The sequence below is a fragment of the Mustela nivalis genome, assembly GCF_964662115.1.
Source record: "Mustela nivalis genome assembly, chromosome: 5".
In the NCBI taxonomy this organism is placed as follows: Eukaryota; Metazoa; Chordata; class Mammalia; order Carnivora; family Mustelidae; genus Mustela; species Mustela nivalis.
The window spans coordinates 14,804,374-14,826,412 of NC_139024.1; the positions used below are offsets into that span (position 1 = coordinate 14,804,374).

Consider the following 22,039-nt stretch of genomic DNA (forward strand, 5'->3'; position numbering starts at 1 on the left):
GAGCACAGTAATTCTGTCCAGATTTAAAACCACTGGGTAGGTTTCACATACAGAGAAAAGCATTGGGCTGCTATCAGGAATTCTTTGTAGGATGTTGTTCAATGGATCCTTCTGATATTAGAAGAAAAAACCATCCTCCTACTTAACAGAAAAAAAGAATGTTAAAACGTGCTTTTAGCAAGCATCACAAAAATAGCCACTTCCCATAAAACTAAAAGCAGCAGCCCAGGGACATAATCTAGATTTAAGCATTGTCACAACTAACTATAAAAATATTACAAGGAATTAGCAAACCAACTGCCAAGTAAATTAAGCTCCAGTTAATTTTTCTGCACACTATAGTGCGTAAAACTTGAGCTCCAGAGTCCAGCCTATAGACTTAGAATCCCGAATGCTCCAGTACTGACTTATTACCAGCTATGTGATCATGGCAAGTCCCCAGCCCTCTCTCACTCTTAGTTTCTTTATCCAGAAGATTAGAGTAAGATCAGTACTAACCTCTAATGGTTAGGATAAGGTGGTAACAAGATTTTCCACTTAAGTCTTTCATCAGGGTCTCCGGCGCACTCTGCTCAAAAAATTTTAGCAAATGGTAGTATTAACATTATTTCCCAGATTCTTAGCAACTTACTCTCATTTGGTTCATTTACCAGTTTGGCTCTATAAATCATCGAGCAGTTATTCTGGGAAAGAACTGGTAGGGAGATGCAGGGAGTATCCGGGAACGAGACACGGTTTCATTTCACATCCTGCCCTGCCCGTCTTTGCCTGGTTAAATACTCTTCCCATCAAAGCATTTGGACCTCTGCATTCTTAGTTGGGGGCCCTCCATCAAGTTAAGTGGCCTCCACAGTTTTCCTGGTAGTCTCTTCTTTGTGACAATTCTTATTCCACTGTTTTTTAATTGTCTCTACATTTTACCATCTTCCTCATTCGTCTATCGCAGCGAAGGTGTCCAATCTTTACAGCTACCATGGAAGTCAGTACACGATCAACATTGAATAAAATTTGGTGAGTAAGTGAATATATCCACTAATAAATAATTCCATTAAATTACTCTAACCTATAAAATTAATAAAATTCATAGAGAAATTTATCTGCAAGAAAAAAAAAAGAAATTTATCTGCAACCATCCTATGTCAATTTCCATATTGGAAACACCCAGAAAATGTGCAATGTGTGCACCATGACCATTTGAGAGAACGCCAGGTGAAAAATCCAGCGGGTAGAGGTTGACATTTGAGCTGACCACCTTGACTTCTCATCTACAGAAATGGGACAAGAGGAAAGGTTCCCATTAGAGATGGAAATGAGCGTGAAGAAGTGGGGAAGCACTATTTAACTATGAGTTTGAACAGGAGCTTCATGGATGAGAGGAGGACATTAGTCTGAATCAAATTACAAGGGCTTTGAATGCCACACTCTGTACTACGCATGTGTTCTGTGACTAGTGAGAAACTTCTGAAAGGTTTTAAGCAGAGGAAAGATCAGATCAAGTACATACTTTGGGTAGCAAATTGAAAAATCTGAGTTTGAAAGCTTGAAGGCTGAGAAGCCAGTCGGGAAATTCTTGCACCAGTAACAGAGAGCTGGCTGTGTGTGGAGAACAGAGAGAATGATGTGAGAGACATTTGAGAAGAAAATTCTTGTCCGCGTCTTTTAAGATGTCCTAAATGACTGATACTGCGTTTCCGGGAACTAAAGCTGTACAGAATTAAAACACTGGAACCTGTGAACACTTCTCCAAGTTACCTGATAACTTTGCTAGCCATCTCTCAATGTCAAACGTTGACTTCTCAAAATAGGGCTAGCCCGGTGATGAGTATTAAGGAGGGCATGTATTGCATGGAGCACTGGGTGTTTCACACAAACAATGAATCATGGAACACTACATCAAAAACTAGTGATGTATTGTATGGTGACTAACATAACGCTAAGAAAAAAAAAAAAAAGATTAGAGTTGGACTCGTTATAGAAAAGCAACTTGTTGGGGGGAGCGGGGGGTGGGAGGTGCACCTGGCTGGCCCAGTGGGTACAGCACATGACTCTTAATCTGCAGGTTGTGAGTTCTAGCCCCATGTTGGGTGTAGGTTATGTAAAATAAAATCTTTAAAAAAAAAAAAAAAAGGAAAGTAAAGAAAAGAAAAGCAACTTTGGTTTCATCAGTCACAACTGCTGAGCACCAGAAACAAAGAACAAAGAACCAAAAAGCCCAGCACCATCACAGTGATAGTCCCTCACCGTGCGGGACCTAGAACTTCTACTGCAAGTCATGTGGGCACTCGAGTGTGCCCATGTTCGCTTCCGAGCCAAGGAGTTGCATTTCTATGTGTTCTGAGATTTCAAGGACGTGCTTTGAGCTGGACTCTGGGCAGTCCTGTGGGGAAATGAACAGCCACGAGACGGAACAGTGTGGAAAAGCCTCACCAAACTGTACCCTGGGCATTCATGGCCATTTTCCTTACCAATAAAGGAGTCTTCTAAAATGCAAAATGTTGGAGAGGGGAGGCCTAAGGGGAGGAAGCATTCAAAATAGCACAAATTCTATTAGCTAAAAAAAAATTCCGTAAATACCTCATGATAGAAAAAGAGTACACAAGGAGAGCTTTAACTAGGCTTTTGACATCAGAGACTCCGGGGCACTTTCTAAACATGCAATCTGAAAATTTTAAAGGAATCAATTAAGTGCACTGATATTTAGGGGCTTAAAGTTGTATAAACAATGCTCGAGTCTGGTGGGTGGCAACTATCAGAAGAATTATGGGAAAGAGAATCCTGGGGCGGTGGAGGGAGGGGGTGAGGAGGAGGGGAAGGGTGTGCAGGTCAAGTCTTCAATCACCATTGATTATCTAAACCCTCAACAGAAATCTACATCATGCAGGCTAACCGGCCTAGGCATATGTGTGTGTCCTAACCTTCAATTTGTCTGCTTTGCATCTAGTCAACATCCAATGCACCTGCCTACTTCAAACTTTATTCTGGGAGGAGGAGGAGAAATTAATGTTGCTGTCATTCTTCTTCCTACCTCTGCCTCTGAGACCCATGGGGCCCGGTGAACGCAGGGTTTGGAAGTCAGGCAGACCAGGGTTTAAACAGTCCTCCGCGGTGGGGAACACAGCAAAATCACCCAGGGGATTCCTAAGTCATCCTTGATTCCAATGTGCAGGCAGGGCTGAAAACGCACTTAGCAGACGCTCTAGCACGTTAGCTTCCGTCCGTCTTCCTTCTCCGGGCTCCTGTTTTCCAAATCACAGAGAAATGCCTTCCCTGCCCTCTCTCCATCATGGCCCTCTCCATAAACTGCTAACCTCGACTTCAAGTATTTCCCTCTCTGGGACTGCTTCAGTCCACAGCACCTAACGCTGCTCACTCTTTTTATTGATTTACTTACTTTTACTTATTTGGAGTTTATTACAATTGCTTTGTTTTGTGTTTCTAGCATAGCACCTGGCATAGATTAAGCATTCCAAGAAAAATGGCTTCCTGCTTCCTTTAGGTTGGAAAATGTAACTTCTAATCACAATAGGGTATTAAATTTGGTCCCTGGAAGGCAAAACAAAGACATACAGGGAAGTCACCAACATTCCAGACTCTTAAAGAGCCCTTACATCACCTTCTCCAAGGTAGAGTTGCCAATTCCCTTCCAGAGGAGTTACCAAAATAATGGCTTGCTATGTGCCGGGCATGTTTTAAAAGCTTGATGTCTATGAACTCATTTAATCCCACAACAACTGAAAGATGTAGGTCCTACTTTGATTGGCATTTTACAGAAGAGTAAACTGAGGCACAGTGAGCCAGAGATTACAAGCAGGCAGCAGTCAAGTCAGAAACAGAAGCTGCCTGCCTCCCAAGCCTATACTTGAGTCCCTCTATTACACACAAGCAATCCTCATTATTTGTGGTAGTTAATGACTTTCAAGTCTCCACAAAGAGTAAATTAGTTACTACTACACCACTGTTCTGAGGGGAAATACAGCCCTGTATTTTTTTATAAGCCTCTGATCATGCCATCTCCACCAACCAATCAATATGTAGCCTCATTTTATGTGTGTTTCTGTTTAAAGATATCTTATTTAACGTATATTATTGATTCATTAACACTGAACCCACAGCCAACAGCATTAGAACTCATGCCCAAAGTTTATCGAACACACGTGTTTTCTACAGCCTTGATCGGACACATCACAGCCTTCTGGTACTCAGGAACATTAGGAAGCAGTTCAGCATTACGCTTGGGAGTCATTTTCAACAGCAAAGTCACCAACAAAAAGCCCGGAAATGGAAAAAAAAAATGTGGCACTACACAGATCCGATCAGGACACTTGTTTATAGGAGAAGAGCTGACACAGGAAGGCAGAGTATCACCTTGTTTGACCTCAGCTGGAAGCATGTGTGTCAGATGACTCAAATTTTTCACCACTCTGCCCACATCTGTGAATGACCAAGAAAGGGCCATGAGTCCTGATTTGGGGGTAACCATAAATTTGAGCAAGTAGGCAAATTCGTAAATATGGAACCTGCAAATAATGGGAATCGACTGTACTCGGAAAACCCACTGGACTCCCTTCCACTTTTATTCCTAAGGGAGGGAAATTCACAAACTCCCCGCATTCCTGAAGATCGACTGCTGGGGCCCCTGAATGGCTCCCTTGGTTACGAGTCCGCCTCTGGCTCAGGTCATGGTCCCAGGGTCTGGGGATCAAGCCCCACATAGGGCTCCCTGCTTGGTGGGGAGCTTGCTTCTCCCTCTCCCTTTACTTTTTGCCCTGCTTGTGCTCTCTTGCTCTCTCTGACAAATAAACACATGAAACTAAAAAAAAAAAAAAAAAAAAAAAAAAATTCCACTGCTGAATGGCCATTCTCCCAGTAAGCAACCCGAGCAAGTCAGTATACCCGGTGTTTCCTACCTACCATCAGCCATCCACTCAGCTAAAAGCTGCTCAGAACATCTGTGTGCTACACCCTTCGCTAAGAGCTGAGAGAAATGCAGTGAGTGAACAAGACGCGGTCTCTCTTTGGACCAGTGCTCAGGGCTTCCTCCTACTTGAAATCAAAGGGAGTTCCAAAGGTCCCACAAGTTTTTCAGATAACTACAGAAAATAAGTTCTCAATGTAACTAAATTGTATCTTGTACTCAAATTAGAATGTACATCCTTTCTCTCTGAATTGCTTGGAATGTTCCAGCAGAAATAAACACAACCATTTGTAAGGTCTTCCAAAAAAGACAGATGTAAAAGTTAACATAAGGGATCCTTAAAATCAATCATGTTTCTGATAATGTCGTGTTGCGCAAATTCTACAAGAGCAAAACACAAACACAAAAAAGCCATTTAAAATACTTTGCTGATACAGGTAAAACGAATTATGGATACACCTATGCCTGTTCGAAAAGAACAGGTTTTTTTGTTTTGTGTCCGAGGCCAGAATGGGAAGTTCCAGTCGGCTTTAAATGCCTCATGTAAATTCACATGGGTCTATAACCCCTGAAACCAGGAGAAAGGGGCCAAGGCTGACTTCATTTAACCCTATACTAAATCTCCTTGCAGAAGACCATGGCATTAGGACTCCATCCATTCACACAAGGAGATTACTGCAACTGTGTGCTAACACGGACACCTGAACTGCCAGGAATACAGAAATGTATTTCCTTTCATCTATGCCACTGATGAGCTACACAATTTGGGCCAAGGTAGCCAAATGAATGAAGACATGAATGAGCTCTCAAAGCAATTCCATTAAGTGAAAATTTCTTCCTGGTCTTTTTTAATTTTCTTTTTCTTTTTCTTTCTTTCTTTTTTTTTTTTTTTAATTTAGAGAGAAGGAAAAAATGTTTTGAAAACTTTTAATGGAGTTAACACTACTCTGAGTTATTCTTACATCACTGGCTTTCCTGTGCTAGATAGAAACTCTATTGAGCCACATTCCAAATTTCATTAGAATAACAGATAAAATAGGTTAATAAAGAAATAAACCAAAAAAGGTGGGAGAAAAAATCTGGGAATACACCGATGGAACAACTAAAATAGGAAAAAAGAAAAAAAGCAAGCAAGCAAGCTTGATAGTAGAAAAGAAGCCAAAAGGAGTTTAAAGCACATAAGAAAATAAAACAAAGAAAAAAGAAAATACGAGAATGGACTACTACTAAAAAAAAAAGAGAGAGAGAGAGAGAGAGAAATCAGCAGTGGAAGGAGGAAGTATGCCAATGTAAAAATTACTATTTCTAACATCAGTTTACTTGCAGGGAATTAAAAGAAAATTGTCTTTTATTTTCCAGAGTCTTAGAAAAAAAAAATCTCAAGTCTTTCTATGAGAAAAGTGAGTCCAGTTGCCAAGAACACTGGCCAGGAAGTAATGCCCTGCACAGCCGTGTTGGCTGGCTGTCGGGGGCCCTCCACGCGCTGCTTCGGGGAAGAGGCAGGAGCCCCAGCCCACGGATGCACCCTGGGGATGGAAGCAGGGAGCGGGAGGAGGCTTTAGAGCTTTCCAGCTCCATGGACCTGAGAATCTGGACACTAAGCCATTCGCTGCCTCCTAGGAACTGACAACATTTGGGGAGCTCTTAAAAAAGAAGACCCTACCTGATTTTCTCCAGGACTTGTTCAGAAATATCTAGCCCCGAACACTTCTGAATTCGCTTTATTAGCTTTAAGTGAACTTCTAAAATCTTCCCAAAGCATAATTCACAGAAAGTAGAAAAATCACAAGACAACATAGCCTACTCTCTCATCCATGATAACACATTTCATTAAAGTAGTTGTTATGGGAGCAGACTGGGGGACCCCGTTTTGTCCCTCCAAAAAGGAGAAACAAACAAACAAAAAAATCCAGACTTGTTTGGAGCTTTCTTTTTAAATCTTCTGTGTAGTCCTTCTTAGATGCACGGTATTAATATCACTGATAATATCATTATTGACATTTTGACTATTTCTTAAATTATAACGACACACAACTACGTGAAGTACATTAAAAGGATTTGATTTCTGCCTAGGAAAAACATCCCCAGGCTCTATAACAGACATCCAGAATCACCACCCCCCACCCACGACTAACACCAGTACTCTGTGGCCACCACATCAACACATCAACACCCTCTCCCGCCCCGCCACCACCATCACCTTCCTCATCCTCATCACCGTCACATCAGGATTCCTCATGTCCCTTACAAGTGCCAGCCAAACCATCTCTTAGTTGAGCTAGCTTCTTGAAATGATGACTTTACCAAACTACATAAAATTTCATCAGTTGGGACGAAAGTCGTTGTCCTTTCTATCTTTCTTCTATCTAATAGGGTCGGAACATGCACACGTGACTGAAAGTGTTGCCCATTAATGTGAAGCTTCCCTCGTAATTCCTAGTAACATTCTCCAGGGTGCAGAGCTCAGGAATTAGGATGTCTTCCCCAAGACATATCATAAAGGTGCTTCCCTTAGCCTCCAGCCCACCGAGGTCCTCAGATTTCCAAGGGCAGCAGGGGGCGATGGGTAATATTTTACAAGTGGAGAAGGGAACAGTTCAAATATATCTTTTTTTTTTTTTAAAGGCATTATCTGTCCATGCATGGGCACAGTTTAAAACATAAAACAAAACTATTTGATGGCTCGGATGGTCTGACTCCCTTCGATGAAATCCCTCACAGTTTCACTTTGTGTTCGAGTGGATTGTATTTTGGGGATTTATAAAGCATCTTTCTCTGGAGTGTGCATCTTGGCTCTAAACAGTGGTGGTCATTCTGTTTTCCTTCTTCAAAAAGCAAGCAGAGTCTTGAAATTAAGCTAAATGACTAATTTGTTCTACCCATTCAATGGGTCCTGGAAAAGCAGGGAACACACTTAGCAAGCTGTACCACGCACTGGGTTCATCTAAAGTTACATTAAAAATAATACTGATGTCACAGGGAGGAGTCAGATGTTTTCATTTTGTGCTGCATGTGTATTTTAGAAAAAAAATATAATTATAACTCATATATTTCCTGATGTAAAACTATTTTCACATAATCAGGGTTTTAAGTTTTTTTAATGTATCTATAAATAAATGGTATTTAGGATAACCCAGGCTGCAAACACATGTTGCAGATGGTGGTAAAGATTTTATTCAAATCTGACTTCCACAGAAAATGATTTCCCATTATCATTCATTTATATTTGTAATGAAGCTCCTGACCATTTAAGTCTGTTCTTTCCTACTGTCTTTTAGCTTACAGAAGCACCGGAATGAATATTAATATGTGAAAGAAATAATGGAATGCTGAATGCTTGTGTCCCTTATGGGCTGCTTCCCTATGCCCTATTCCACTTAACAAAATTATTAATATCATTAACAGCAAGTGTGTCATCTTTTACAGTTTTTCCTGGTATCTGTTGTTCTTGTCATTGTTGCTTTCCTTCTGTCTTTCATGTTCTCAAAACAAGAAGAAACCCAAATGCTAAACCTGAATTTTCCCAAATTAGGGATGTCACATCCTGAGTGCATGCACAAAAGCAATCTAAGGATCCAAATTAACTGAGTGTGAGAAAGAAGATTAGAATAAGTGGCAATTATCCCGCAGGGGACTTTCTCCCAAACAGGTACAAGCTCCATGCAGTAGGTGAAAATGAAATGGGGATTCAAGATGTGAATCCGTTTTTCAACCTAAAATATACTCATTCCGGAGACAATATGTGGCTCCTTCGACTATTCTTAGACCAAAACAAAATGTCAGGGGAAGAGTAACAACTTAAATGAATGAAATAAGTAAGAACAGCAATAAAGGGTGCTAAAATATCATCTACATACAAGGAAAGAATGACTGGACACTTGAAAACTAGCTCTTCAAATCTCCCCCTAGAAATGAACCTTAGTTAAAGGTGAGAAATTGTTTTTAAATGATCACCAACGAACACGCTATTCATTCAGAATATGCATACAGCCAGCAGACAAATTACTAAGACATTGATTTTGAGGCTAAAGATCTGTGTGCTTGTCAAGTTTGGGGGTATGGGGAGTGGGGAGGAGAAATGCGTAAAATTTAGCCTTTAAGAAGATGGGGTAGTAAAACTGAAATGAACACGGAGCACTAAATATTTAACTTGAATTTCTAAAAACATGGTGGATATAATATGTTTTATCTTTAGTTTTGTTCAAACCTCCTAAGTTGTTTGAACACTGAAAAGGAGTTGAGTATAAGAGGACTCCCAGCCCCCTTCAGTCATGAAATTTTAGGTAAGACACATCTTGGAAAGTCACAGCTCGCCTGTTTACAAATATATTCCCTCCCAACAATTCGTTGGGATGTGTGACAATCTTTCTCACATTATGGTATGCCCAGGGCAGTTTGATCGATTACATTTCTTTGTACATAGATATGGCTGTATATTGTGACCACTAGAAGAAAGTCACCGTTGTATAAGTTACTGTCGTATCTTAATGCTAAATGATGTGAACTTCATGTAAATTCTTTAAACATCCCAGTGGAACATTCAGGTAGACAATCCATAAGACAACACCATGTTACAAATGGAAAAGTTAAGAATCAGAAATAATAAACCTTTATCTAACGGACCTGAAGACACCAGCTAATTTTGAAGGAAAAATAAAATAAAGATAATCAAAATACTTTTTTGGTTTGTGTAACTAAAACAACTAGCCACTTACCCAAATTCTGTGTCTTTTATCGAGCACAACACGTTAGGCCACTAACTTTCAAACATCTATGGTAAGAAAGACATTTTATTTAAGAGTCGGTACCTATGAGTGTGTACAATTAAAACAAATTTTCAAGAAACAAAACCCATCCTTATGAAATACCATGTGTTCTGGTACTTTCTATTATATTCTTTTCTATTTTACTTCTTAAAAAAAAAAAAATGTTCCAGACTCACTAAGGGATATCACATATATCTGGATCACAACAAGCACTTTGAAAACACTGCTTTCAACCCACAAAACTTTAGTCACGACTGAAGGTAACAGACGGTTTCTAAAAGAGCCTAATCAATTTTTTTTTCTTTTTACCCAGAGTTATTCAGACAGGAAAACTGAGCGGGCAAAAATATTAAATAACATCTGTCCACTTGAAACAATACTGGGTACAGAGTCCTCTCTTCCTCCCTGGTTACCCAGAGGCAGAATTTAAAGAGTGAGGACGTTATAGGAAATAAACTACAAAGGAAAAATCATCGTAAATCTGAGTTTCCGCATTGAAACTCTCGTGTATGAGTTCTTAACTTTATTATGAAAGTTCTACATCATTTTTTTTCATTATTCTAAATATATTTGAATACCATCTAATGCAAAAAGTTTAAAATGGGGCATATTATAGTAATATTATTTGCCACAGGGATGATGAACAATTTTGAATTAAATGTCCCCTCTTTATTTGACCATGCTCGCTTTGTAATTATTAGCAAGGCAGTAAATAATTCGCTGAGGAGCAGTCTCATTAGTACCCATTGAAATTCAGGAGGATTAATTTGCAATAAAAGAACTGAAAATTAAATGGAAAAGAAAATAGTTTCTGGAGTCCACTATAAGGTTATGGAATTCACATCATACCAAGTGCCTTTCTTCACATCAAGAAATTTAAAAGGTTGTATGAATAAAACTTAATCGTTATATTTTGTTCTAACACTCCAAAAAAAAAAAAGCGAGAATAAATTCTTTTTCTTTCCATTTTAACCCTGAATTAAAACAAGGAAAATTAATTTCAAAAATACCAGCTTTTTGAATTTTGTTCATTCTTTGCCTTTTAAGTAATAACTCAGTCTGAACCTGTTTGGCTGTGAGATGATTGATGCTCCAAAGTCCTTTGAGGGGCCGAAGGACATGGGGTACGTTCAGATACCCCAAGAGTGTTCCCCTTCGGTATCCTCTGGGGCCAACCTCTACCTCCTTCCTGTTTCTTCTGCTCTGAATATCTCTCTGGAACTAGAACACCGAATAGAAAACGGTTCACAGCTTGGACTGCAGAAGGGTCCAGCTGGAGGTGGGAGGCAAGTGCAGACACCAGTCTACAGTCTCGTTGAATTAGTGCCTAATTCAACGCGCAGCCACCTGGGCGCCCCAGAGTACAGCTCTCCATTGGGTACCTAGGGCACAGGTGTTCATCAGAATCACCCACCTAAGCCCCCCCCACCCAGGTCCATCAGGAAGAGAAGGCAGAAACTGTCAAAAGGGTAATGGGAGAAGGGAGTGGAGGAAAATATAATCCTTGGGGATGGGGTGGAAGATAATAAGGACACAAAACACTGGCCACTTAAGCCACAAACGTGTTCCTGTATGTCCGGGACGACTAACACTTCCACAGCGACTGAAAGGCGTGCAAGGAAGCTGACCGCGCATACCATTCCCGGGCACGCTCTGCCGGGTAGGCCAGAAATGTAACTTAGCTGGCAGGAGAGTTATTTCAAAACACTCTGGGATTCGGCCTGTTTTAAACTCACAAGACAGCCATAAATCTTTGGCTGTCAGAAGTCATACGCCAGCAATCTGCTCCAGCACGGACCCGGACAGACAACTCAGAAATCAGAAACTTGTTAAGACTCATTCAATTCCTCTACGGCTCTTTGGAGGGTTACAAAATTCAATCCTAAAGCCTCCAACTTGGGGTGGAGAGGAAAGGGGGGAAGTGGGTGCTAGCACTTTTTGCTAAAACAAAATCATTGTCATCGTAATAATAGCGCGCATAGTTCCAATAATAAATTCTAGATGAAAGGAAATTTCGCGAACACATTAAAACAATTTCAAATAATAAGAAGAATGATAATAAACTCTGAACTCCGCTAACCCTACACACCTCTATCCTTAAATAAAGACTCCAAGAGCTTTGTGTTTATTTGCTCTGGGGTGTTCCCCCCAACAAATGACCGCCGCTTTGTACGATTTTCCAAAATGAATTAGGACGCCCACGGGTTTTCGGATCTGCCTCTTATGCAGATGAAAGGGGTGTGGAGAACAGAATTTTCTTTAAGCTGCCAGGCAAGAGAACTTGGCTCTCAAAAGCAAGATCCACAAACCCTTTCCCCCCACCCTAAACCCCCTGCCTCTGCCGGGCCTCCAGACGAGACGCGCGACTCCCGTGGCCCAGCTGCCGGATGCCCAGCCCCAGGGCCTAGGGCCTCCCGCGAGGTCTCTGCCGTGCGGCCCCCTCTCCCCCTCTTCCCCTCTCCCCTCCCGCCCGCGGGGCGCGCAGCTGCCACCCCGACGTGGCGCGGCGGGCAGCGCGGGTACCTGTAGAACGCAGGAGGGCCAGCCTCGTGCACCGCATAGCCGCTCGGTTCGTTCTCCAGGTAATAGGGCACCTGCTGGCCGTGGGGGTGCAGGAAGGGCGAGAGCTGCGGCGGCGGGTGCAGCAGCACCAGCGGGCTCGGAGACACGCTGTTGAGCGGCTGGAAGCCCCCCAAGCCGTTGGCGCCGAACGCCGCTGCCTCGGACCCGGGGCCGTAGGAGAGGCCGGACTGGCCGTAGACCGGCGCGGAGGCGGCGGGCGCGGCGTTGAATTCGTACGCACCGCCCTCGGGATAGTTGAACACGGCGGGCTTGCTGCTGTCCACGTACACCTCGCCCAGGGGCCGCTCCAGGGGGATCTTGAGCTGCGGGCGGTTCAGAGGCTCCAGCTCGGTCCCTTGGATTTGATGCAGCAGGGCCATTCCGGACGCTTTGGTGTGGAGGGTCATGGTCATGGTCAGTGGCCGCGGGCAAGGTGCGCACTGTCTCCCCTCCGGGCAGAGGGCTCAGCAGCCGAGCGGCCACCTAGAAGAAGAACAAAGCCCGCGGTTAGAGGCAGTGCAGCCCATGTCCCGCCACGAAGCGAGTTCTGGCCCCGTCCGCGGAGCCGGCCCGTCCGGTGGAAGCCGGGCGCCCAGACGCGATCAAGTGCAGCCCGGCGCGAGCGCGCTCAGCGAAGTCCTGGGCTCCAAGAGTCTCCAACTTTAAGTACTGATCTCCCGCGCTCATATGCATTACAAAGGTACTGGAAGCCAGCCAGGGGCTGTTGCCTCGCACTGACATTGGTTTAAACATCACTCCAGGCGCAACTCGTTTTGGAGGGATCCCAAAATGCAGCTTCCCTGAACTTTACTTTACTCGAAGTCGCTGCGGGAGGGCGGGGGCGCAGAGGGATCTCCTAAAGGTGGCCCGGGGAAGACGAGGTTTAAAACAAACTCGCAAGACTAATCCAGGGGGCGGCTTTCTCCACGTGCTGCCTTATGTGCCCCAAGCCAGACTCTTATCTATCTCTGTTTGTCTCTCTTTCTGTTTGATTCACTCTCCTCATTGGCTGGAAGTATGTAGTGTGTACATAGAATGACCCTGGGGAGGGCCACTCTGTAACTGAGATATGGCAGATAGAATGGGCTGTGGGGCTGCCCGTGCTGCCAGCGGCAGACAGCTATATTTAGCAGCTGCGGGGACTGAGAGGAGACATCTGGGGAGAAGGCCGGGGGGAGTCAAGGTGTACCTATAGGAAGAACTGTGCTTTGCAAGCAGAAGAATGGTGCCTGCCCTCAGTTTCCTCATCTGCGAACTTCCCCGAGTGGTCCGTTCTAGCCAGAACCTTCTAAGATGCTCCCAGCCTGACTGGTATGTTTGCATTGGACCACACTACTGTACTTGCTCCCATTATGAATTCTCATGTGAATGATGATTCACAAAAACCTTTGGTTAGGCGCGCATGGGTGTCCGTGTCTTCCACAGGTTATGCAACCAAAACTTCAGAAAGCTTAATATGAATGATGACCTTTCCATACAAATGTAACCTCAGGTCATTAACTGAATCCTTGGCCCCTCTGTTACACTCTTGTTCTAACCAACAAATTTTGAAACTTCTTTACTTCTGCAATTCGATTCTGCGTTCACTGCAATAGGATATGCAGAATCAAATATTCAGATGAAAAAGGAATAGAAAAAAGTTTTGAACTGAATGAAAAATCTAAGCCTACACACACAAACAATATATGTATGTACGTACACACGTGGGATATGGTAAATATATTGTGTACCCACAATCCTGGAGAGTTTATACTTTTTAATAAACTTCCTTTGCAACAGCCTAATGAGTCTGATACAACTATCTTATATGACCACTAATGCTTTGCTTTAATTGCTCTCCCAAACACCCAACAGAGCACCTAACGAAATGTTCATGGCACATATAAATGCCACGGCTGCTGTTACCAACAGTAATTTTTTTTTAATTTTTTATACTAATAAGTATATGTTTCTCCTAGTTCTTACAAGAACAAACAGATCATTTTTGGACACTATGCAGATGTAGTTGGTTTACAATGAAGACAAAATTGAGCTTAGCATCAATAACCACAGATTGTAAGCAAAGAAAGGGTTAAAAATACATTAGGTGAATCACAGATATTTCTCTTTATGGCCAGCAACCATTACTTTCCAAAGCAATTTTTGTACAGATGATTTCGTTTCCATAAATCACACTTTCAATTTTCAAATGTCTTTTTTAAACACATGCAAAAGCACTTCATAGGGCTCTTAAAAATCAGCACCCGCCAAATTGCACATGAATTACACAAAGAATCCTCCAAGTCCTGAGAAAAAAACGGAGATACACACACAAACCCACTGAAAACAGCGAATCCTCCTCTCCCTGCTAGGATACAGACACTGGCCAGAAAGGTAAGTTGCTTTCTCAAGATGCTAAAGCTACAAAAAGAGAAATCAAAACAATCCTACCCTGCTGGATCAAGAGCGTCTTTCCAGAAATGTTCCATGGGCTTGTAGAAGTCAAGGGCTGAGGCAGTGAGAGGGAAGGAAGGAATGTGCTCGCATGTGCGCGTAGCTCCGTGTGTGAGCGAGGCAGAGCGTGTGTGGATGTGTTTGTGTGTGGAATGGCAGGGATCCGGGAAGCCACCAGTAGGCAGGGCACTGGGCAGCCCCTCCCGGCAAACACAGCAGCTGGGCGGCAGCGCTGAGCTGGATGAATGGCAGTGGGGAGTGAGGGGAAGCTTGCTGTCTGCTCGGGTGTGCGGTGGGGGGGAGCGGAGTGGCACCGCCAGAGTCAGCCTTCTTGGGGGGGAAACAAAACCCCAACCCCGCTTGTTCCTTATCCTCGGAGCCTGGGAAGCACCCCTTCCTTTCTGCTGCCACCCTAAGCAAGAGGGAAAACAGGCTTGCTGTAAATCATAGGCTTATGGCTAAAATAGAATGCCAGTCAAAAGTGTATAGATATCAAATTTACAAAATGTGACATGGGCGGTTTTTCCTGAAGAATATAATTTAACAATAAAAGCCTTCTGGAATACACTTGGATCAGATGCCTTGCTGGCCCCGGCCCCCCCACCTCCCCCCACCCCCCCACCCCAGTCTCTGAACAGACACACTATTGCCGTGCCTCCGATTGCACCAGGAAACCAGACTTTGGAATAAATGTTTTGGCATTCTAGGGATGTGTTTCCAGCTGAAATGTAATACTCCTCCACCTCGTTAACCAAACCCACAAACCTTTCCACGAATAGCTCAGTTGACTGCTTTCTGTAAACATACAGAAAAAAATATATTATTAAAAGCCTGGGGTATGAAGATAAGACAAAGGTGGGTACCTCTGTTTTAAACGGATTTTAGGCTTTCAGGGTGTACTGGCATTGATCACGGAGAACGGGGGGGGCTCGCATACCACAGTGGTGTCCTGGATGGACCCACCTGGTCCTCAACTTTTCTCCCGACCGTGGTACTGACACACAATAATGAGGTGTTCTCTTTGTGCCCTCACCCAAGGTCCCAGGACACGGGACACCTAGTGGAAGCTTTGTTGCCAAACATTAGTCATGGCCTTGGGTATTAAATGACTCTAATCACAATGCCAGGAGTGGCCGTCTCTGGCCCTGGGACCCTCTGCAGTAACCAAGATACTATGAGTGGCTCTCCAGAGCAGTACAGAGAAAAAAGTTAGAAGTTTTATACATATATATATATATGTATACACATATGTATACATATATATATATATAAAGAGTTATAAAAACTTTAATGTTATCATATTGTAAATATAAATTTCATGTTTTAAAAGACCCCAAACACTGTAATAGTGGAGCAGAGAGGCAATCCCTACACAATCGGCTGTAAAGGCAAATATTGAAAAGACAGTACCTCTTTGTAGGTGACAGTGGTGAATCCTAATTCCTCCTTAGGTCAACAGTGGCCACCCATGCACTAGGCCAGTCCAAAAATGTGGATGTGTAGGAAGGAAGAAGGGAAAAAAGGAGAGGGAAAAAAGCAGGAAAAACGAAGAAGACTATAATAATCTTAGTAGACTTTGATCACTCCAGGACCAGCAGGCAAGGTCAGTCCACTAAAGGCAGTTTTCTTGAATGCTTTCTCTCCAGCATTCTCTTCCCTCTTCCTGGTCAGATTCATCTCCCAGGCTTGGGGACGGGGCTGGAAGACGTCCTGCAGCTTGCCAGTTTCCCTTCGCTTCTTCTGGCAAACCACCCCGCTCTCCCCTCAGCCCTCTCCTCGAGGTCACAGGGCACCTGCTCCCCCCACGGCCATGACTGCGGGCATTGGCAGGTGAAGAAGGGTTGGTCCGGTGCCTCTCCCTCCAGCGCCACCGCTGAGTGCACCTCCGGACCCGCTTTTCCAGCATCTCCCGGGCTTTTCTGGCTGGCTCAAATTATGAGTCATCACTCTTTCTCCCACAAACATGACGCTCCTCTCAACTATGGGCTATGCACAGCATCACTGTCCCTCCAGTCAGAGCCGCCAGAAGATCATCTCTCAGACTTCTCTGCCGGCTGTCTCTCCCTCTCTCACCTTATTTCTAGATGTGCTGCCTCCCCCCTTCCTCCACGTTTCCATCAGGCTTCTTCAGCCCTCATTACCTGCCTTGTAAGAGGCTCCCGGGGACCGATCTGCCTCTTCCTTCCCCCTACGTCTTAAATTCTGCTGCCTTTTAGCTCCTGGGTTCTTATTGCTTTAGGATCTATCCTCTGATGACCTGGCTCTATGATCTGGCTCTACCCTTTCCCCAGATCATAGCTCCCCCAGGGGTTCAGGCCTTCCTCCTGCCTCCTGTATCTCATCGGACCCCTAGCCCTATGCTCCAGCCAAACAAAACCCCAGCGTTCCAAACACTCACAGCTTTCCTGATGACATTCTCTCTGCCTACAACCCCTGCTTTGCTCACTTGTCAGGGCAAGCACCCTTTTTTCAAGGTCCAGCCCAAATGCCACCACATCCATAATCCTTATTCCTTTTTAAAAAGGAATTTCCTGGGGCACCTGGGTGGCTCAGTGGGTTAAAGCCTCTGCTTTTGGCCCAGGTCATGATCCCAGGGTCCTGGGATCGAGCCCTGCATCAGGCTCTCTACTCAGCAGGGAGCCTGCTTCCTCCTCTCTCTCTGCCTGCTTCTCTGCCTACTTATGATCTCCGTCTGTCAAATAAATAAATAAAACCTTTAAAAAATAAAATAAAATAAAATAAAATAAAAAGGAATTTCCTCTCCACTGAACATCAATGATGTTCTATGCATTTATTACATTCTTCCTTGAATGAGTTATTAATTTATTTTTTTAATCCCCTTGTCCTGCTCAGAAGCACCTTGAGAACAAGCTTGCGTAGAGTTATTTGGGAACTTGCTGACTGTGCCTGGTCATATCAGGTCATCAAATATTGGCTAATTTATTAAGCCAGAGACTTAGAACAAGAAAATAGGATCCCATCTATCTGATAACTATCGCTAAAATCCAACTTTCCATGTAACATTCTACCATTTTCAAAAGTGTTTTTGCTAAAGGATTATCTTTGTATCCTCATAGCAACTGAGGCCATAAAGTCAAAATTCAAATTCATACAATCCTGAAGATTAAGCCTGCAATTCTTGGCAGCAGGACTCACAAGAGAGTTCTGAATTTTTAGTTTGTAACCAGATAATACTATGACCAAACATAGTTTCTTCTCTAGCTCCATTAAAAGCTTTTTACATTTACAAAAACATTATTCCTCCAACAGAAACATGGAAGGAATAAATGTGGAATTATTTCCAAAACAGCTTATGGTACTAGAGATGGTTCCTTCACTTCAAAACATGAAGATCTAGTTGTGTCCAAACTGATCTTTACTTTCATTAAAAATTCTATTTGGGGGCGCCTGGGTGGCTCAGTGGGTTAAAGCCTCTGCCTTCTGCTCAGGTCATGATCCCAGGGTCCTGGGATTGAGCCCCGCACCGGGCTCTCTGCTCGGCAGGGAACCTGCTTCCCTTCCACTCTCTCTGTCTGCTTCTCTGCCTACTTGTGATCTCTGTCTGTCAAAAAAATAAAATAAAATCTTAAAAAAAAAATTCTGTTTGGGGATGCACAGGGTGGCTCAGTCAGTTAAGCATCTGTCTCTTGATTTCAGCTCAGGTCATTATCTCAGGGTCATGAGATCGAGCCCTATGTTGGGTTCCATGCTGTATGTGGAGCCTGCTTAGGATTCTCTCTCTTCCTCTCCTTCTGCCCTTCCCCCTCTACTCGTGCGGCACACATGTGCTTTCTCTCTGTAAGAAAAAAAAATTAAAATGCTCTGTTTGGGATCTTGTCTTGTGCATTTATTTGACATCATCCATTTCCTCCAAAGTAAAAGAAAAATGAAGAATTTTCTTTTAAGTTTCACTCATTTTAAAAATAATTCTGTCTCTTTGTTTTAAACGTTTTTGATTAGCTCCTAGACTTTTATTCAACTGAACTTAGATTTTAGTTGTATAATGAGAAATTTATATGCAGTGAAATGCACGTATCTTAATGTGTATAGCTGGTTAGTTTAGATAAATGGGTATGCCCTTGTGGCAACCATCTCAGTGAGGTGACAGAGTATTTCCATCACTCCAGAAAGTTCTCTTCATGCCCTGCACTAGTCAACCCCTAACCCCTATAGGCAACTACTGTCCTAATTTCTATCACCATAGATTTATTTTACCTCCTGGCCCAGAATATGGACAAATTGGAGCACGTACACCCCATTTCCACCCCATGACACAACCAGGCATGTGCTGGGCACATGGTTTTGCCAAGGCATCAAAACATAGAGCTAACCTTCTCTCAGTGGGAATCCTTTCCCTGGGGTCACCTCCTTTAAGACCACAGAGTTTTACTAACACTGTATCTATTGGACCTTTTTAAGTATAACAGGCTTTTTACATGACCAAATGTTACAGTAAGCCTGCAAAGATACAAGGTAATAAGAAGCCAAGTAGAATCAGTATTCATTAACGTGTTCTTAAACAGCCTTTTCTTCCCACTGCAACTCTAAAAAAAAATTTTTTTAATAAAATAACTTAAAAGCCAAGAATCAAACCCCAAGGTCCTTAGTCTCATGAACCCTGGGATTCATTGGCCATTTCCTGGCTTCCTACCCAGGAGGTGATAGAGATGGTTTGAATTTGGGGTTGTCAGGCAGAATGGCAACTCTGAACTGTGAATCAGAGTGTGACACAGATTTAATTCTCCAGCTTAACAGAATTTAGTAACTTTCATCTTATATTTTCTTGAAAAAAATTTTTAAGTATTTTAGAATCTTTTTCATATAATATACTTCTCCTGCATGGGGCAGAATACACTTCAGAAAGTACTCTTTCACTCTAAGTGCCATGAATTATAAAAGAATTCCAATTATTCCAATTATTATTACACTGTGTCCCTCTTCCTCCCTTTATCGGTTACGTACTTGAGATATCTCATTGCCGGCTTAAGATAGCCTCTATAGAGGGCAGTATCCAGATTGGGCCAGAATTTACCTTGGTTCAAACAGTCCAATCTAATGTGGAGGAGAGCCTTTGCGTGCATGCACGCACGCACACACACACACACACACACACACACACACTGCACACACACTGCACACACACTTAGTAATCAACCAAGAACCTTGCCCAGTTTCAGAACCAGCCTTAGCCAAATGGTAAAAAAAAAAAGGAGATTTGTGCATGTTGAACCTTTTCAGGTCTTTCTTCCTATTTTATTACCATCCTCATCTGGATAATTGGTTCCATCCCACTCCCCCTGAGCACCCAGGACCTCTGTGCTAGTCAATGCTTATCATTTTTGCCAACCCCTTCAATGACAAACACACTGTCTCAAGGAAGTTATATACTTGTGAGCACCTCAGGAAATGACTCATTCATTCAATTGGCTCAAAAGCATAGATCAGTAATATAATGCTATGTCAAATACATCTCAATTTTTAAAATGTTGATCCCTTACTATTTACCAGGATCATTTCTAAGTGTTGGACACTATCTTAGTTAGCTCAGGCTGCCATAACAAAATACCGTAGTCTAGATGGCTTAAAAAGAGACATTTATGTTCTTACCGTTCTGGAAACTGGAAGTCTGAGATAAGGGTGCCTGCATGATCAGACTCTATTGAGGGCTCACTTCCAGGCTTTCAGACAGCTGCCTTCTCCCTGTGTCCTTGCAGAGCAGACAGAGTGCTCTCTTCTTATAAGACCACAGTCCTATTGGATTAGGACTCTACCCTTATAACCTCATTTAACCTTAATTACCCTCCAAAGATCCTAATTCCAGACACAGTAAGCTTGGAGGTTAGGACTTCCTCATATGAATTTTAAAGAGACCCAATTCTGTCCACCGCAGCCACCCAAATATAAGCCAAATGAATATCTCTGCCCTCACAGAACTTAACCTCTAGGAGGTTAGTGTTTAGTCCTAGTTAATGATCCTTCCTACTCTGACACTTCCGAAAGCATCTCTGCCTCTCTACTCAAGTACTGATACTCCTCCAGATTCAGGCGCTCGGCCCTCCTGTCTGCTCTGTACTCCTTCCCCTGGATGATCAACCACTCCCAGGATTTTAGGTTCCCTCTGTACATGGAAGACTTAAAAATAGGTATCTCCCAAGATCTCCTTGCTGACTAGGAAAGCCACAATTCTAGATACCTGTTAGACATTTTTACTTGCATTTTCATTTGTTCAATAAGCATTTATTGAACACCTACTATGGACGGGCCATTTGAGATTTAACTTGGCCAAAATTAACTTGTTTTTTCCCCAGACTTACTCTACATTCTGTCTCCTAGCTCAGCAAACGGCATTGCCTTCATGTAACTGTGTAACATGGCAAAAAAAATCCAGTCTGCAGCCCTAACGTATTTTTTTCACTCCCTACATTTGACCCATCACAAATCTTTCCTGCCATCTCCCTGACTGCTCTACTCTCTTTTCTCATCCTTGTTATTGTTTTCAGGCCATTCTCTTCTCTCCCAAGCTGTGCCTCTAACCTTGTCCTTTCACTGTCCATTCTGCAAGAAGTCCACACTGCAAGAAGAGTAATCTTCCTCAACAGTAAAAGAACTTCAATCATTTTCTCATTTTTCCAGAGTCTGTACCCATTTTAGCATAGGTATTGTGCTCCTGCCATATTAAATTCCTTTCAAGTTCTTCTAACCCTCTGGATTCTAAGTCTAAATGGTCACAGTGTGGTTGACTCTATCGGGAATCTTCTTCTTTTTTTTTAAGATTTTATTTATTTATTTGCCAGCGAGAGAGAGAGTGAGCGTGCACAGGCAGGCAGAGAGGCAGCAGAGGCAGAGGGAGAAGCACGCTCCCCACGAAGCAAGGAGCCCGATGTGGGACTCGATCCCAGGATGCTGGGATCATGACCTGAGCCGAAGGCAGACACTTAACTTACTGAGCCACCCAGGCGTCCCTATCCAGAATCTTCTTCCCATTCTTTCACCAGACTTAGTCCTGTCCATCCTCCAAGTCTCCCTTGAGACATCTACAGCTACCAGGAAGCGCTCCTTGATCTCCTGGATTTCCTAATGGGTGCTTCTCCTGTAAATGCACATAGCTCCCTAAACATCTCCAGTTATAGCCCCTATCATGCTCTTGGAATTTCCTGTGTGTTTCTCTGTATCTTCTCTTTTTCCAAGTCATGGGTCCATTGCCTAGTATAATGCCTGATGTGGAGTTGACCCCCAATAAACATTGTTTAAAAAATGAATGCCGGGGCACCTGGGTGGCTCAGTGGGTTAAAGCCTCTGCCTTTGGCTCAGGTCATGACCTCAAGGTCCTGGGATCGAGCCCCATGTGGGGCTCTCTGCTCAG

The 22,039-nt window shown here is 43.2% G+C and overlaps 1 protein-coding gene across 18 annotated transcripts in view; it reads right to left on the bottom strand.

Moving 5' to 3' along the window:
• Positions 1-22,039, bottom strand: part of ESR1 (estrogen receptor 1) — a 413,977-nt gene that overhangs the window by 291,895 nt on the left and 100,043 nt on the right. For 15 of the 18 annotated variants that reach the window (XM_082730084.1, XM_082730096.1, XM_082730087.1 and 12 more), the window contains one exon: positions 12,205-12,726. In XM_082730084.1, coding sequence (XP_082586210.1) covers positions 12,205-12,656 — 452 coding nt within the window. In that variant the 5' untranslated portion in view covers positions 12,657-12,726. Of the gene's footprint in view, positions 1-12,204; positions 12,727-12,982; positions 13,760-14,673; positions 14,794-16,086; positions 16,106-22,039 lie in introns of those variants that run through there. The other 3 variants (XM_082730099.1, XM_082730098.1, XM_082730090.1) reach the window with 3 other exon arrangements.